At 44.9% G+C, this 19,509-nt stretch overlaps 1 protein-coding gene across 2 annotated transcripts in view; it reads left to right on the top strand.

Annotated features, from left to right (window-relative positions):
* The window catches only part of PACS1 (phosphofurin acidic cluster sorting protein 1), a 106,119-nt gene that overhangs the window by 67,782 nt on the left and 18,828 nt on the right, over nucleotides 1–19,509 (top strand). The window contains exon 24 of one of the 2 annotated variants that reach the window (XM_069740244.1): nucleotides 907–4,573. The exons of the other annotated variant lie outside the window; for it this stretch is intronic. Coding sequence (XP_069596345.1) covers nucleotides 907–1,022 — 116 coding nt within the window. The 3' untranslated portion in view covers nucleotides 1,023–4,573. Of the gene's footprint in view, nucleotides 1–906; nucleotides 4,574–19,509 lie in introns of those variants that run through there. 2 annotated transcript variants of the gene reach the window in all.

Raw genomic sequence — 19,509 nt, forward strand, 5'->3', positions numbered from 1 at the left:
CTCCGTTCAGCTTCTGACTCTCGATCTCCTCCGTTCAGCTGTCGACTCTCGATCTGCTCCGTTCAGCTGACAACTCTCGCCTCCGTTCAGCTGCCGACTCTCGATCTCCTCCGTTCAGCTGCTGACTCTCGATCTCCTCCGTTCAGCTGCTGACTCTCGATCTCCTCCGTTCAGCTGCCGACTCTCGATTTGCTCCGTTCAGCTGGCCACTCTCGATCTCCTCCGTTCAGCTGCAGACTCTCGATCTCTTCCGTTCAGCTGCCGACTCTCGATCTCCTCCGTTCAGCTGCTGACTCTCGATCTCCTCCCTTCAGCTGCTGACTCTCGATCTCCTCCGTTCAGCTGCTCACTCTCGATCTCCTCCGTTCAGCTGCCGACTCTCGATGTCCTCCATTGAGCTGCCAACTCTCGATCTCTGTTCAGCTGCCGACTTTCGATCTCTGTTCAGCTGCCGACTCTCGATCTCTGTTCAGCTGCCGACTCTCGATCTCAATTGAGCTGCCAACTCTCGATCTTCTCCGTTCAGCTGCCGACTCTCGATCTCCTCCGTTCAGCTGCCGGCTCTTGATCTCCTCCGTTCAGGTGCAGACTCTCGATCTCCTCTGTTCAGCTGCTGACTCTCGATCTACTCCATGCAACTACCTAATCAATTAAAGCATCTGATTGATGAGGCCTCCACTGGACATGCTAACGTGGGATCCGGATCCCTGTGAATGGTGTAGCAGATTGATGGAGATAGGCATGCTTATTACTTTAACTGCTCAAATGTGCTTTCTGGTGATTGTCTCTTTGCTACTGTGAAGACTGTGCCGTGGTCTTTGTCCTTGTTCCCAGCACCAGTCCATCACTGCGTTACCCATTGTTACGTGTCATGACTTATGCTCTTTTATACATTCTATCTTTCAGTCACCGTTGACGGACGGCTCTTCAGCGACGTGAAGTTTTTCCAGGTGGCTTCCCAGTGGCCGACTCACGTAAAATACTTTCCTGTTGGGGTGTTCAGTCCGGCCGGAAAACCCTGAACATTCTTCCCTAACGTCGTCAAACAGAGGAGCCTGTCTGCACACTCTCAGCATTCTCTTGTACACATGCAGCTCTCGTGAACTGTGACGCTGTGTCGTATTTCAGTGCATAGTTATACCCTTCTCATCGCATCTCCTGGATGGACGTGTCGGTGATGAAGCGCTGATACCATCTGTTACATATTACCCCGTGTGATCATCATGACATTGTCCAACTCTTGCCACATGTCACATTGCTACATCACTTTACATTTACAACATAACAGGTTTTTCAGGTCTGAAAAGCTAAAATTTCTGAAGTGGAAAAGAAGCCAGTGTAGTGTCTGTGTGCTCTGCTGACATGTGCACACGCACTCTACATGTTATGTGTGGTTTTGCACATAGGTTGCAGCACTTTTAGGTGCCATGGGTCCAGATCTGCCCATTACGTGTGTCCCGGTGTAGTTCGACTCTTGTGTCGTGTCTATTGGTATTCTCGTCTCCATGTTGTGTCTCGTCTTTGCTGCTTTTAAGCTGGACTTGATCAGCTTCTCTAAGGGGGAACTTCCATACTTCATTTTGTAGAATACGTTTCTGTGCTTCTATTTTCAGTGTGTGGGAGAACGTTTCATCCACACATGTGCGTTGCCCATGGTTTGCAGCGAATTCACCACATCTGAACATAGCCGATGGATCCAACCTCCCTCCGCCTTTCTTAAAGAGAATCCGACAGCAGGTTTTTGCTAGGTAGTTTAAGAGCAGCATGATGTACAGGCCTTTCATGATGGCTCCCTCCCTGCTCTCAAATCAGCTTGGTAAACTGCAGGATATCAAATTAAAGAGGTTGTCCACTACTTTTTAATTGATGATCTACCTTAGGATACTTCATCCATGACTGATTATCGAGGGTCTGACTCCCGGCACCCCTGCCGATCACCTGTTATCGGTGTTGACGGCCACCAGCTGGAAATACTCGCTTGCGGAGCTGACCATCTTCTGGTAGTGGCTGCGTCAAGGTATTACTCATCTATTCAGATCAATAAAAGGTGGATGAGCAGTACCCTGACGTGGCCACTACCAGAAGACTGACAGCTCTGCAAGTGGGCATTTATGGCCACTGACACCGATAACAGGTGATTGGCAGGGATACCGGGTACCGGCCGAGGTGATCAGCAGGGATGGTGGGTGTCAGACCCTGGCCGAGGTGATCGGCGGGAATGGCGAGTGGCGGATCCCGGCCGATCAGATATTGATGACCTATCCATATCAATGAAAAAGTAGAGGACAACCTTTATAAAGGGTTATGGTCATGTTGTCTTAAGCAGAACACCATTCCCATATTCCTTTTTGCCTGGTTCTGGCCCTGCTTTCACAAAAGATCAATGTTTCGGACCGGCAGCCATTGGCCCGAACTGTGCGCTTTCTGCCGGTGCATGCAAAAAACCTTTGCCTCTGCACCATCAGAGTAGCGCTGGGGGATTGAAGCTTGCTGGATCCAGTGACCCGACCTGACAAGCTTTATAGTTTTCAAGCGCGTGGCCACCTTCCATAGAGTGCAGAGGTGGCCGGTAACCTAGGCTTTAAGTAGGACACGTTAGAATTAAAAAAATCCTTTTGTTTTTGAGAATGGAATGGATTTTTTTTTTTAAAAGCGGTAAATTGCAAATTTGCTCGTTCTCACAAGAACGTTGTAAGTTTGACGATTTACGATGGTGAGAAAATCCTTTAAAGAACCAATCCCGGGCCATGTTACAGCCGAAATCGGCTACTCCTTTAGAGCCCCCTGAGTCTTTCTTGCTGAGCGCTGTAGTCCTCCTTCACTTCTTCACTTACCTGAGTCCAGTCTGGTCTTTTGGTAGACGGCAGGTAAAAAGGGAATTTGTTGTGTTGCTATTTTTGATGGGCCGGAGTCTGGTAGGTTACAAGTGCCAAATTTAGGCTCCAGAAAATATTCAACTGGCTCCTATTAAAATAAAATACTGTAATCTTTGTCGGACAAGAAGAAGCCGGCAGAACTAAAGATATAAAGTGGCAAAGCGAAATAATGTGGCAATAAGCAACAGGTTGGTTATTGTGGACAAGTCTGTTATATACCTATCCGCTGGCAGCAAAAAAAAAACGGATGCGATGGGTCACAATTTCTTATTGTTAGATGGGTTTGATGAATGGGGTCCAGAGTGTTTTAGTGGAAATGCTGAAGCAAGAGAATATCGCACACTTGCGTCATCTATGCGGCTTGTGTCAGATCTTGGGAAATCTGATATTACAAAGCTCCATTGGCCTTTATTGGCTAAGAATTGAATGTATCGGTTTCATTTCCAGAAATTAGGCTTCTAGTCTTAGTGACGTGACGTGGTAGCATTAGTATTCTCTACGTGACGAGGGGCAGCGCGTTTTCCGATTGCTTCTTTTGGAGCGATGGCTTAAAAGCCAAATGAAGAACTTGGGAAAAATAAGGGGGTGTCTCATCTTGTTCAATGGGCAAAATTGCAAAGTGTTGGTAAAAAAAACGAGCAACTTTCCAATTTTACATCTCGATAGCGTGGGAATTTTTAGTCCTACGGTTTACTGCTCGTTGCCATAGGGGCCGGTTTCTTAAGTAAGGAGCGCAGCGCTTACAAGCTCTTTGCTTTCGAAATTGTAAGCCCTGCACTGAAGCTGTCTGGATTTGGCCCTCTGATGCTGTCTCCGCTAGCAGCAATGAAGAGGGCACAGTTTGGGTCAGCAGCGCCGCCATGCAGCTAGTCCGAACTGTCAGTCTTCAGGAGTGCACCCTTCCCCCCGACATTAAGGAAGCCAGGAGGCAGGGGAGTAGTGCGCTCCTGATCGCACAAGATGAGCATACTCCTTAAAATGGGAAATGGGAAACCGCCCCGCCTGTTGATCCATGCATACACACCACCTGTCGGACACTGTTACACCGTGATGTAAATTGTTACATGTTTTATGTGCGGCACAAGTATAGAAATGGTCTGATTCCAGGCAAATATGTTACGCGCTCTACGATGCCGACATCTATACCGATTGTTACATGTGCATTTCTATATCCAATGTGCCTGTTACTCGATTCCCTGCAAAATGTATATACCCTGTTACACGGACACAATTACCATGAATTGTTGGTGCTTACAACAGAAGGTCAAACCGAGACGAAGGCAATGTACAAGATGTCAGGAGCAAACGAATGGTCATAGATCATACAACTATAAGGTTAGAAGTCATAAACTCCAACTACGGGAGGTTACACACACTCCATGGTCCTGTACTGCCTTCCTGGTCAGTCTTTTATTTTTTATTATTTGCTTGACTCATTTTTCATGTCTTAATATGAAATGATCTATTCTACGACTAGTAAAGCACAATAGAGCTCACCCCGATGGGTTTTGGTCCAAGTCCTGCCCTACAAAATGCCATATTTTTTTTTCCAGATGCCCCATGCCGTTCTTTAGCCTCTCGTCTGGTGTTGCACAAATGTATATAATTTGCTTCACAGCTTATTTTTATGTTTTTTTTTTTTAATGGTTTTTATTATCGTTCTTATTGTTTTCATTAAAGTTTCTGTGGTTTACATATTACCGTGTTCTGTGTGTATCTGCTGTAGAATTGGTCACTACATGAGACAAGGTTAATTTTAATTTTTGCTGCCCTGGTTTGGTGTTCATTCCGGTCCTCCGTGACTAGACCTCTCGCAACGATAGGCCGAAAATGCCGGGGGGAGAAGGGAAAGGCCGCCTTGGGGGACCGGATTGGACGCTAGATCGGGGAAGTGTAAATCTCTAGTCATACTTGCCTGTTCTTCTTGCCTCTGTAATCTACTTGGCTTCGCCCTGATCCATAACTGCTTTGTGTAGAGGGCACTTACGATAAGTTAGAAGGGTTGACTTGATCAAAGCACCTGGAAAAATACTTTTTACAGTTATTGTGATGTGTGTTATTAAAATAATCAGTTCCGATACTGGAAGATTGGCGCAGATATTTTGCAATGCGGTCAGGTATAAAAGCACAAGATTAACATCAATATGTACTGTTGCTTTCCCTCAGAAGAAGCTGACCTTTAGTTCCACAATCCATGTTCTACTTTTAAAGAAAATGATCTTCAAAGAAATATGCAAATTAGGAGACCACAAATTTCAATTGCTTTTTGACATGTGGAAGGTGCCATCTCCCTAGGATGGACAGTTTCCGCCAAGAGAGCCATCTGCTGCTGCTGTTGCAACTGCTGGATCATGAGTTTGTTGATTTCTTGTTGGGTTTTCTGCTTCTGCAACTGCAGATTAGCCTGGACCAGATGGATAACAAGCTCCTCCATGCTTCCAGACTGTATTTGCAATGCTGTAGCTGTCTTTACTGTTATGATCAGGTGACCTTGGAGCAGCTTGAAAACTTTCACTGGAGTAGGTGGTAACTATACTGACTGCAAACCCTAATCTAAACACCGCTACTAGAAGTAGCCGTGGGGTGTGCCTAACAAAACCTAGACACCTCGACACAGCCGGAGGACTATAGATGGAAAAAGGAATTTCTACCTTGCCTCAGAGCAGAACCCCAAAGGATAGGCAGCCCCCCACAAATATTGACTGTGAGTAGTAGAGGAAAAGACACACACAGGCAGGAAACAGGATTTAGCAAATGAGGCACACACTAGCTAAATAGGAAAGGATAGGACGGGATACTAAGTGGTCAGTATTAAAAATCCTTCCAAAAATATCCACAGCAGAAAATACAAAAACTCCACCATCTAACTAAAGATATGGAGCGTATATCTGCAACTCCAGAGAATCCAACAAGACTGAGAAAACACTGACACAGTCTAAGCTGGACAAGAGAAAAACAAAAGAATCGCACAGAATATAAGCTCACTTCATGTGTGCCACAGAAACAAAACCAGACACTTATCTTTGCTGAATTGGCAGCTAAGCAGGAGAAGCCAGAAAGTGATCCAACACTTCACAAGAAACATTGACAACTGGTAAGGACTAATGAATCCTGCACACCTAAATATCCCAGTCAGAACTGCGATCAGCAGATACACCTGGCCAGGACTGCGACTCAGAGACAACTGCATTCCCACCTACAACCACTGGAGGGAACCCAAGAGCAGAATTCACAACACTTTACTCAGGACATTCAAACTTTACACTGCAATCACCTGTGCTCTTTGCTACTTCATGCCCGCATTCTCCACCAATTGTAGGGATTCATACTCAGCAGTAGGTAACGTTCATACAGTCAATGTCGTTTGGTCCAAACATTTGAAGTTTTATTGCTTCCATAAAACTCAAAGGGATTCAAACAAAACAGCCTCTTCTGGGCACAAAGGTATAACCACAAAATCAACAGTTCATGCACTAGCATGTAATGACTACCACAGCGGGCTCGCCCTTTCAGAATTCAGTCCCTGTCTCAGTACAGTACGAACAATCCCATAGTCTCTCCCAGACAGCAATTCAGGTTTCGCACCAAGCTTAGTGTACTTTCACGTTCGCTGGTTACTCACCAGCTTCAACACCTCTTAGGCTCCGGTAGATTATCCACCATTAACGGTCGTTTTTACTCTTTTTTTTTTTATACTTCATGGATTTTGCCCCTGGTTCCTTGAGGGAGGCGCTCTTTCACCTGACCCTTCATTTGGTCCCTCGCCGCAACAGATCATTATGCCTGGCCAATTGCGGAAACCGACTGGCTCCTGAGAATCACCATGTGACACGTATATACATATACAGTAGTATACCACAATAAGTACCCCCTATACCTTGAAATATATACATGTGTAACACAGTATAGCAGTATGTACACCTTTAACCTGGGACTGCAAAATTAGCAGTATATTCCGTCTGTAGCTGGGATCCAGTGCAACGTTTCAAAATGTTAGATCTGGGTTCCCACCACCATGAAGATGTGAGTGCCCCAGTGCTGTTGTAAGAGTTTGTTTGCCTCCCAATACAAATATATAAATATCTTGCTAAATTTAGCAAAAAGACAATTTTCTAATTAATACTTCTAAATAATAGACACACAGTTGCCAAATAACAATTACTATTAGTACTGAAAATATTGCCAATATCGCTATACAATGGCAAAATATGCCGCCACACCATTACCTTATATTACCGTCAGATAGTGTCTGATTATTATTACCACCATCCTGTTAATGGAGAAAATCCATTGTACCAAGATCAATAATGCGACCTACAAGGGTCCACACCACACCATGATCATATATTACCTGCACACACACTGGTGACTGTATGGAACCACCATACTGGTCATTAACAAAAACCACTGTAACTAATACCAATATTACCCCATATAGTGATAGATGCCAGTTATACACGGATGCTCTGCAGACCATGTATGTGTAACCAGTGCACGTAAATCCAGCGACTTGTGATGTGTTTTTTTTTTGTTTTTTTTTAAAGCACAAATTTTTGTTTTTTATTCTTTATCCAGAAAAAAATCAAAAACAGGCAGAGATGCTTACCTGTCTAAATGGGCCTCAGGTGCAATACCAAATGAAACAGCCAGCCTTCAATCAGAGATTGGCCGTGTGTTGTGAGTTCTGTTTTTGGGCTCCCTCTGGTGGTTACTGATGGGTGACTTGTCTTTCCTGGGTCTCTGGGTTCCACCTGTTCCATCAGGATATGGGAGTTTCCTATTTAACCTGGCTTTGCTGGCATTTCCTCGCCGGTTATCAATGTATCCAGTGTGTCTTGTTACCTCTGCTCCCTGCTCCTAGAACCTTCTGGTCAAGCTAAGTTTGGATTTTCCTGTTTTGGTGTTTTGCTTTATTTGGTTTTTTTTAGTCCAGCCTGCAGATATGTGATTCTTTGCTGCTGGTTGCTCTAGTGGGCTGAAATTGCTCCTCATGTACCATGAGTTGGCACATGAGTTCAAGTAATTTCAGGATGGTTTTTTGAAGGGTTTTTCGCTGACCGCGCAGTTCACTTTTGTATCCTCTGCTATCTAGCTTTAGCGGGCCTCATTTTGCTGAAACTGTTTTCATACTGCGTATGTGCTTTCCTCTCATTTCACCGTCATTATATGTGGGGGGCTGCTATTTCTGTGGGGTATTTCTCTGGAGGCAAGAGAGGTCTGTGTTTCTTCTAATAGGGGAAGTTAGATCTTCGGCTGGAGCGAGACGTCTAGGATCATCGTAGGCACGTTCCCCGGCTACTTTTATTTGTGTGTTAGGTTCAGGGTCGCGGTCAGCTCAGGTTCCATCGCCCTAGAGCTTGTTTGTATCTGTGCTTGTCCTTTAGTGATCCCCTGCCATTGGGATCATGACAGCCGTGTGGTACACCAATGCAAAAAAATATACCCTATGGCGGGCTGCCCAGTGCTAACTATGATGCATCCTGTGTGAACAGAGGCCACAGTTTACAGAACCATTTGGGCCCAACTGCACCCTGAAAGAAATATAACATGCAAAAAAACATATCAATATATGTAAGGTATTGGTTGATATTCTGGCCATAATATGTAAGCTGGCAACCCGCGTCAAGGGTCCTTACACTTGCCAGTCCTACTCTAACATGAAAACCACAAAAAGAGGAAAAAATCCTCCAATATTCAAGAAAAAAAAAAAAACAGGATCAGACAGGCTTCATCCGGCACAGACCGCTATGACTTCTTCCAGCCATGACTCAACTCTGCGGGATGTAACACATACATATCTAAGTCTGATCACTTCTATAGCACATTCCCTACTTTTTCACCTACTTTTACACAAATTTGCATGCCATAGTAACAACATCATCAAAAATTAAAAAGGTTACAGTAGTGATGTTCCCCTTTGTCCATCCACACAAACAGTATCTATGTCCCCTATACAATACTAACAGTTATGGCTCCTGTGGCCCCCATACAATTGTAAAATTCCCCCACAGATATGTCAGAGTACAGAGATAAGAAACAGTAATGTCAGTGCAGAAATAATAAACATACATAGTGATGTCACAGCGCAGGGATGATAAACACAGTGTATCCCACAGCACCCCCACACAGTTTATCTTTACAGTTCATTCTACTATACACAGTATGATGCCCCCCAACACACATTACCTTTCCATCATTAATTTATGTGCCCAAAATTCCCCACACAGAATTCTCTCGCTACAGCCCCATATACATAGTATGATGCCCCATAGTACCCCACACTCAGTATGCTGTCACCCATAGCTCCCCACACACACAGTAATGATGCCCCCCAACACACTCATTACCTTTCCACCATTAATTTATGTGCCCAAAGTTCCCCACACAGAATTCTCTCGCTACAGCCCAATATACATAGTATGATGCCCCCATAGTACCCCACACTCAGTACTGTCACCCATAGCTCCCCACACACACAGTATGATGCCCCCCAACACACACATTACCTTTCCACCATTTATGTGCCCAAAATTCCCCACACAGAATTATGTCGCTACAGCCCAATATACATAATATAATGGACACACAGCTCCCCACACACAGTATGATGCCCCCCAACACACTCATTACCTTTCCACCATTAATTTATGTGCCTGAAGTTCCCCACACAGAATTATGTTTCTACAGCCCAATATACATAGTATGATGCACCCACAGTACCCCACACTCAGTATGCTGTCACCCATAGCTCCCCACACTCAGTATGCTGTCACCCATAGCTCCCCACGCTCAGTATGCTGTCACCCATAGCTCTCCATGCTCAGTATGCTGTCACCCATAGCTCCCCACGCTCAGTATGCTGTCACCCATAGCTCCCCACGCTCAGTATGCTGTCACCCATAGCTCCCCACGCTCACTATGCTGTCACCCATAGCTCCTCACGCTCACTATGCTGTCACCCATAGCTCCCCACACTCACTATGCTGTCACCCATAGCTCCTCACACTCAGTATGCTGTCACCCATAGCTCCCCACACTCAGTATGCTGTCACCCATAGCTCCCCATGCTCAGTATGCTGTCACTCATAGCTCCCCACGCTCAGTATTCTGTCACCCATAGCTCCACATGCTCACTATGCTGTCACCCATAGCTCCCCACACTCAGTATGCTGTCACCCATAGCTCCCCACACTCAGTATGCTGTCACCCATAGCTCCCCACACTCAGTATGCTGTCACCCATAGCTCCCACACTCACTATGCTGTCACCCATAGCTCCCCATACTCAGTATGATGCCCCCACAACTCTCACACATTGTTTCCATATTTTTTCCGTCACACACAATATGATCCAAAGGCTACTTTCATATTTACGTCGGTACGGGGCCTTCGCTAAGCGTCGGCCCGACGTACCGAGGGACGTTGTGCAAATTTGGCACAACGTGGGCAGCGGGCGCAGTGTTTCAACGCATCCACTGCCCACTGTAAAGTCCCGGGGAGAAGGGGGCGGAGTTCCGGCGCGCATGTGCGGTCAGAAATGCAGGACCCGACGTTCGAAAAAATGTTCCCTTGAACGTTTTTTCGAACAGATGGCCCGCCAAATACCGACGCATCCAGTGCACGACGTATGGGACGTGTGTCCATACGTCGCGATGCGTCGGTAACACAAGTCTATGTGCAAAAAACGCGTCTTGTGGTCAACTTTGCAGGATGCGTTTTTTAACACATAGCGACGCATTGCAACGTCTTCAAAAAGACGTAAATGTGAAAGAGGCCTAACGCACATTATAACGCCCCCCACACCATATAATGTCTTCCAGCTCCCCCCCCCCACATAGTATGATGCACCCAGAATGCAACACACTCAGTATGATGTCCCCTACTGCTCCCCCCACACTGTATGATGCCACAACAGCCCTCCCTCCTCCCCAAATCGTATAATGAATCGATTGTGCCATTGAAATATACAACACACACAACAACACAATTCTGAGATAAAAGGCCAAGTCGGGGAAAGTAAAACAAAAAAACTGACTTTTGGAAGATGAGGATTGACAATTGAAAACCCAAAGGGTTTAAAAATTAAAATTTGTTGCATGGAGACCTTATTATTTAAAATAATTGTATATCGATTGTCTATTATTGATTTTATTGTGTTTTCTTGATACAAGTATTATGTACATGTAGAAATCCAGTCCTTTCTAACATTGGTTTTTTGTCTTCTTTCTACTTCATGTACTTCAGTATTTCTTCCCTTAGAGTTGCCTTGTGTGCTTATTCAACAATTAAGCTCTATTGCTGCTTTGTGCACAAAATGCTTTCTTGAAAACACCTTTGTAATGATTCACATTTATTATTTACGCTCATTTAACTTTCAGACTTCCTTTTCCAATTCCCTATACACATAAAGTATTGACAACTGCAAAGTTAAATCAGCCCCTAAGGAGCCATAGTGAGGTTTATAAAAACACAAACCAACGTAAATTTCCCCAGAGAAATATACAGTGTGTGGGCCTGCCGGTGTTTCATGATTGCACTATTGTTCAGCTGCAAAACAGAAAGTGTGCTGATAAGTATCTGGAAAAAAAATTAAAATAATGAAATGACATGAACCCATTAAAGGGAGTTGTCCAGCCTAACGTTGCACTTTGCGCCATGAGGATCCTCCGGTGTCCGGTGTCGGAGTGGGCGGCCATTTGACCTCAAGTATGCGATATGCATACTCATGGCGACATATGTCGCTCAATACAAGGGTATCGATTGAGGCAGGAGACACCGTTGGAGGGATGGTGTAAAGACCCTATATGGAAAGGGGCAACAGTATGACGAGGAAACAGCATGAAGGGACAATGTAAAGATAGGGATCAGTGTGAAAAGGGAGCAGCATGGGGAGACAGTGTAGGCACAGTATGGAGAGGGCGCATTGTAAGAAAGTACAGAATAAGGGCAGAATGTGGAAGTTGAGACAATGTGTGGGGCAACATGAGGGAGGTAGTGGGGAGATAGGTTCAGCATGAAGGAAAACCTTATGGAAAGGATAGTGTGCAGTAAAGACAGTGTGGAGGCTATAGTTCATAAGGGAGGACAGTGTGGAGGCTATAGTTCATAAGGGAGGACACTGTGGAGGTTGTAGTTAAGAAGTGGAATAGAGTGCAGTTGTGTATCATAAGGGCGAGACAGTATGGGGGCAATTATTTATTGGAGATCACAGTGTGGTGGGTCCAGTTTATAAGAGCACACAGTGTGGTGGTTATAATTCATAAGGGAGTATGGCGGGGCATTATAGTTCATAAGAGCTGACAGTGTGAGGGTTACATTACATAAAGGTGGTTAATATGTATGCTATATTTCATAAGACGGAAGGAGTGACAATTATAGTTCAGGGCAGACAGTATGACAGTCATAGTTCATAAGGGGGACAGTGTAGAAATTGTAGTTCATTAGGGGGTATGGTGTGGAGGCAATATTTTATAGGAGAGGATAGTGTGGCCGTTACAGATCATAAGACCGGACAGTGTGGCAGTTATTGTTCATAAGAGAGAGCGGTGTGGTGGTTATAGTTCATAAGCGCAGACAGTAGCGGTTATAGCTCATAAGGTGATACAGTGTGGCGGTAATAGTTCATAAGGCTGGACATTGAGGCAGTTGTAATTCATAAGGGGGATGGTGTGGTGGCAATATTTTGTAGGAGACTGAATATAAACAACATGGTCCAAGTATGGAACACAATGCATGGATGAGACTGTCGCGTTCGGGTCAGCAGATCGTGCAGTGAAGTCAATACTCGGACTGTAGACGGACATCTGAATTCAGCCCCTAGGGTAAATAATCTGCTTTTTGTGCACAGTATGGGGCCTAAAAACATTTGGCAAAAAGACAATTTTCCCAAAGAGAAAAATAGAAGAGTAGTAAATGTCCCTGCTAAAATTATTTAAAAAGTTGTTGGGGACCGGCACTCAGCACTCCCGCCGATCTGCTCTTATAGGTGCCGGGATCCGCCGGCTTTAATTACTTGTAGTGGCCGCCGCGGGGTACTACAAATCCGCTTCCAATTAAATAGGTGGTGGTGCGGTAACAAGCTCCGTCCTCTACAAGTAGAAGGCCAAGCTCCACAAGTACTTCCGGCCAGCGGTCACGCCGCCACTGATAACAGTTGATCAGCGGGAGTGATGGACCCCGGTTGATCTGACATTGATGCCGTATCCTGGGGATAGGGCAACAATGTAAAAGTAGTGGACAACTTCTTTAAGAAAAGTCAACAACAGAATGGTGGGGCAGGAGCTTGTGGGGCTCAAGTCACGGCTTACAGGCTTCCGTCTGAATCCCGTTTAGGCAGAAATCTTTAAACCAAAGCTTCAAATCAATGCTCAATAAAACATCAACTTAGCCTTACTTATAAAGGGCCACAATAAATGTACAATGGAGCTTATTGGGGCTAAGTTAGAATGTAATACCAAATGTAAAATATTATACATTTTGCTGAACAAGTGATAACTTTGAAGAAATGGTATTTTTTGCCCTATTTATTTAAAAAATCTCATCCAATGTTTTCCTGTGTCTCTCGTCATTATTATTTCTTCTATTCCTGTGAGACACTACATAGAAACTTTATGTAGTGGAGAAATAATTACTCTCCTAGGTTCATTATACACATAATTATGGTTGTAGACAGATGCCCCGAGATACTGAATATTATAATTGTCTGTTATTTAATTACTACATCTAGTATTACATGGTGGCCATTTCAGTAAATGACTGTCCATGTCACACAGATACAGTAAAGTAACTTTATGTTTCAATGATCAATAGATAAATTGGCTTTAATTTGCCAAAAAGCGCCACCATGCCATTCATCTTCCAATACTGGCCCCATGACAGTCTGCAAGTGGGGTGTTCTGCTCCAGTTGTCAGGACCAGAAATTACTTTGATTCCAGCCATCTAATTCCATCGTAGACTTTATCAATAGTGAGTACAGGATCTAATGGTCAGATAGAGGGAGAGGGTTCTCCCTGTACCCCCACATCGATGATCGAGGGGTGTCAATGAGTTGTCACTGCCCTAACACACGGACCGATATGTTATCTTTTTTATATATACATGAGTATTGAAGTGTAGTAAATGAAAAATCAAGCTTATAACATGGTCAGGTCCCCTATGGGGACTAAAAAAAAAATCTATAAATAAATGTATTTAGGAAATGGAAATTCAAGAAAAAAAATATAACCGGAATCAATATATCTATTGATAACCAAACCTATAAAATCATCACCGTGAATTCCATATTACAAAAATATTTATAATTGTGTCAGAATTGCTATTGTTTTGGCTCAGAACTGCTGGAGAAATTGCAATAGCTGCAGCTTTGGTGGAGGGACCATGTTGAGCAGACAGAAGGCAGTGCTGTGCAAACTGTGGCAGTTTGTTTAGTCTGTTCCGCATGACCTTCCAGTTTTGTTGTATGAATGAAGAATAATGATGAAGACTGACAGATGTGCCAAGCAAAACAGTTCTTCCACAACTGTTAGGTGGATTCATAACTGGCTTAGTGATCGGACCCAAAGAGTGGTCGTAAATGGCTGCACATCCAGTTTGTAGAATGTCTCAAGTGGGGTACCACAGGGTTCTGTCTTGGGCCCTGTATTGTTCAACATCTTTATCAATGATTTAGATGAAGGAATTGAGGGTAAACTGATCAAATGCTGATGACACAAAGCTAGGAGGGATAGCTAATACTAGAGAAGAGAGAGAGGGGATTCAAAAAGATATAAATAAACTGGAGCAGTGGGCAGCAACTAACAGAATGTTTTTTAACAAGGAAAAATGCAAAGTACTACATCTGGGCAATAAAAATGAAAAACGCATTTACAGAATGGGAGGAATAGGACTAAGCAACAGCACATGTGAAAAAGACTTGGTTATACTAATAGATCACAGACTGAACATGAGTCAACAGTGTGATGCAGCAGCAAAAAGGGCAAATACAATTCTGGGATGTATTAACAGAAGCATACAGTCTAGATCAAGCAAAGTCATTATTGCCCTCTACTCCTCTTTGGTCAGACCTCACCTGGAATACTGTTTCCAGTTTTGGGCACCACATTTTAGAAAATACATCAACAAACTGGAGCAAAGTTCAGAGAAGAGCGACCAGAATGGTGACCGGTCTGCAAACCATGTCCTATGAGGAACGGTTACAGGATTTGAGAATGTTTAGCTTACAAAAAAAAAGACTGAGAGGAGACTTAATAGCTGTCTACAAATATCTCAAGGGCTGTCACATTCTAGAAGGATCATCTCATCTGCTGCAATAGACTCTAATGGTACAACTTCCCACCTCTGCTTGCTGTCTCCTCTGCTGCAATAGACTCTAATGGTACAACTTCCCACCTCTGCTTGCTGTCTCCTCTGCTGCAATAGACTCTAATGGTACAACTTCCCACCTCTGCTTGCTGTCTCATCTGCTACAATAGACTCTAATGGTACAACTTCCCACCTCTGCTTGCTGTCTCATCTGCTACAATAGACTCTAATGGTACAACTTCCCACCTCTGCTTGCTGTCTCATCTGCTGCACTAGACTCTAATGGTACATCTTCCCACCTCTGCTTGCTGTATCCTCTGCTGCAATAGACTCTAATGGTACAACTTCCCACCTCTGCTTGCTGTCTCCTCTGCTGCAATAGACTCTAATGGTACAACTTCCCGCCTCTGCTTGCTGTCTCATCTGCTACAATAGACTCTAATGGTACAACTTCCCACCTCTGCTTGCTGTCTTGTCTGCTGCAATAGACTCTAATGGTACAACTTCCCACCTCTGTTTGATGTCTCATCTGCTGCACTAGACTCTAATGGTACAACTTCCCGCCTCTGCTTGCTGTCTCATCTGCTACAATAGACTTTAATGGTACAACTTCCCACCTCTGCTGTCTCATCTGCTGCACTAGACTCTAATGGTACAACTTCCCACCTCTGTTTGCTGTCTCATCTGCTGCAGTAGACTCTAATGGTACAACTTCCCACCTCTGTTTGCTGTCTCATCTGCTGCAATAGACTCTAATGGTACAACTTCCCTCCGCTTGCTGTCTGCTGTCTGTCATCTGCTGCTTTACCATCTAGAAACATATTTTAATGTGCCTGCTACTTCATTGGTATAATTCATTTGGTGCATTGTACTTAATACTGACTGTTGCATATCCATGACTGGGATCAGTGTAGATCTTATCTGGTGTAAGGTGTTAAAATAGATGTTGCCAGGCTGAATGTCTTTGATCATCTAAAAAAACCTGGTGTAATGGCCCCAGCTGCCAAATTATCCCCAACCAGATCCCACAATCCATCTCTTCTGGCCCAGCAGTCTGGACTATACATTTAGAAACATCCTTAGGGGAGCACGCATGTGGGGGTGCACGCAAGCATCCCAGAAGCAAAGCGTCACGAAGCTAAACGTCGTGATACAGCAGTTATTCCATGGCAGTTACTCAGGGCAGGAGTCAGGTAACCCACACTCTGCTCTCCTTTCTATCCATGTGCTTTATTCCTATCCTCCTGTGTTCCCTTGCAATCCACATTCACCACCCAATACCCCCTCCATCACGACTCATATACATCAGCCCCTCTCTCCTTCCCTCTCCCATCTACAGCTCCCATGCACTTCTCACCTTCCTGTAAAACCTCAGCCCATCTTGCCCAAACACACTGCATAAAAAAACTTCATACAATTCCAATACCTACTTGCTTTTTATCTTCCTACTCCTACTGATTTCAGGGGACATCTCCCCCAACCCTGGTCCACCAACCTCAACCCCTACCCTACCTCACATCGAAACCTTAATAATCTTACTAATATTAATTGCACTCCTTCATCTTCTTCTTTTAATTGTGCCTTTTGGAATCCACGGTCTCTATGTAACAACCTTCCTTTCCCACACAATTACTTTCTGAAAAACTCTCTTAATCTGTTGGCCCTCAAGGAAACCTGGATTCAGGATTCTGACACTGTCTCTCCTGCTGCCATTTCCCATGGTGGCTTACTATTCTCACATTCCCCGAGACCCACAAACAGACATGGTGGTGGAGTAGGCATACTCCTGTTCCCACAGTGCATGTTCCAGGTCATCCCCCCCCCAGTTCCATCACTCTCATTGCCTTCTTTTGAGGTCCACACCATCAGGCTCTTTCGTCCTCTCTCCCTCAGAGTAGCGGTCATATACCGGCCCCCAGGCTCACCCACTCACTTCCTGGACCATTTCGCTGCCTGGCTGCTGCACTTCATGTCCTCAGAACTACCAACCCTTATCCTGGGAGACTTCAACATCCCCATTAACAGCCCCACATCTGCATCCCAGCTTCTATCACTAACCACTTCCCTAGGCCTCTCACAGTTCTCAACCTCTGAAACACACAAAGACGGTAACACTTTTGACCTGGTCTTCGCCCGGCTCTGCTCAATCTCCTACCTAGATAACTCATCGCTTCCCCTCTCATTCTATCCTTCACACTCACAATTCCTCGTCCAGCCCAGCACACTCCTACCTACCACACATTCAGAAATCTACATGCTATTAATCCTCACGCATTTTCAGACTCCCTACAGTCATCATTGTCCCCAATCTCTTTTTCCTGTCCTGATCTGGCTGTACATCACTTCAATGACACTCTTAGAAGCACCCTTGACCAAGTAGCTCCCTTCACCCTCAGAACCTCCAAACACAGAGTGAAACAGCCCTGGCTCACTCTCCACATTCGATCGCATCACAGAAGAAGTCTCCAAGCTCTTCTCTTCTCGTCCGACTACATGCACCACCGACCCCATTCCCTCACATCTCCTCCAGTCTCTCCAGTCGTCACAACTCACCTAACTACAATCTTTAATCTCTCCCTCACCTCTTGCATTTTCCCCTCCTCCTTCAAACACTCTATCATTACTCCATTATTAAAGAAACTCACCCTCGACCCATCCTGCCCAAATAACTACAGACCGGTCTCCAATCTCCCCTTCATCTCTAAACTCTTGGAGTGCCTGATATACTCCCGCCTTACCCGTTACCCCTCCACTCACTCCCTCCTAGACCCTTCGCAGTCCGGTTTCCGCCCCCTACATTCGACAGAGACTGCACTCATCAAGGTGACCAATGACCTTCTGACAGAAAAATGTAATGGTGACCACTCTCTGCTCATTCTTCTCGACCTTTCTGCAGTTTCGACACTGTTGACCACCCTCTCCTACTCTCTAGGCTCCAGTCTCTAGGCATTAAGGACACTGCTCTCTCCTGGTTCTCCTCCTACCTTTCTGACCGCTCCTTCAGTGTTCTGTTCTCTGGCTCCACTTCATCTCCTCTTCCTCTCACTGTCGGGGTACCTCAGGGCTCAGTCCTTGGCCCCCTTCTCTTCTCCCTCTACACAACCACAATTGGACAGACCATCAGCAGATTTGGCTTTCAGTACCATCTTTATGCTGATGACACACAACTATATACGTCATCCCCTGACCTTACCCCCGCTGTACTACAGAACGCCACTGACTGTATGCAGTCTCCAACATCAAGTCCACTCTATCTGAAACTCAATCTCTCCAAAACTGAACTTCTTCTGCTCCCACCATCTACTAACCTCCCTAAATCTGACATTTCCCTCACCGTGGGTGGCACCATAATAATACCCCGGCAGCAGGCGCACTGTCTGGGTGTTATGTTTGACTCCGATCTCTCCTTCACCTCCCATATACAATCTCTTGCCCGCTCCTGCCGCTTACACCTAAAGAACATCTCTAGAATCCGCCCTTTTCTCACCATAGAAACAACAAAAACCCTCACTGTCGCCCTGATCCACTCCCGCCTGGACTACTGCAATGCTCTATTAATTGGCCTCCCCCTCACTCGACTTTCCCCTCTCCAGTCTATCCTTAATGCAGCAGCCAGGGTCGTCTATCTAGCTAATCGTTACTCGGACGCGTCCGCTCTTCACCAGTCGTTACACTGGCTACCCATTCATTACAGGATACAATTCAAAGTACTTGCTCTCACCCACAAAGCTCTCCACAGTGCGGCACCCCCATACATGTCCCTCATTTCGGTCTATCGGCCTAACCGACCGCTGCGCTCTGCAAATGACTTTCGACTAACCTCTGCACTAATCCGTACCTCCCACTCCCGACTCCAAGACTTCTCCCATGCTGCGCCAATCCTCTGGAATGCTCTACCCCAAGATATTAGGACCATTCAGAAATTTGTATAGTTTTAGGCGCTCGCTCAAAACACATTTGTTCAGAGCGGCCTACCACGTTCACTAATCAAAGTAATTTTATGTTTGTGTGTGTAGCCCATTCACTATCCCCATCTACCCCCCACCCCCTGAAGATGGCTGGACCATGATTGTAAATACATCATTGTAAATACACACCTGTACTTTGCATCTCCCCCACCTCATTGTAGATTGTAAGCTCTCACGAGCAGGGTCGTCTTATTTTGCTTTAATTATTGCATTGTTAACATTGTTACTTATGACTGTTGTGTTTGAAACTGTTAAACTGTAAAGCGCTGCGGAATATGTTGGCGTTATATAAATAAAGATTATTATTATTATTATCTTTATTCTCATTTGCACAAGGAAAGACTAGAAGCAATGGGATGAAACTG

Source organism: Ranitomeya imitator, chromosome 9 (assembly GCF_032444005.1).
Source record: "Ranitomeya imitator isolate aRanImi1 chromosome 9, aRanImi1.pri, whole genome shotgun sequence".
Lineage (NCBI taxonomy): Eukaryota > Metazoa > Chordata > Amphibia > Anura > Dendrobatidae > Ranitomeya > Ranitomeya imitator.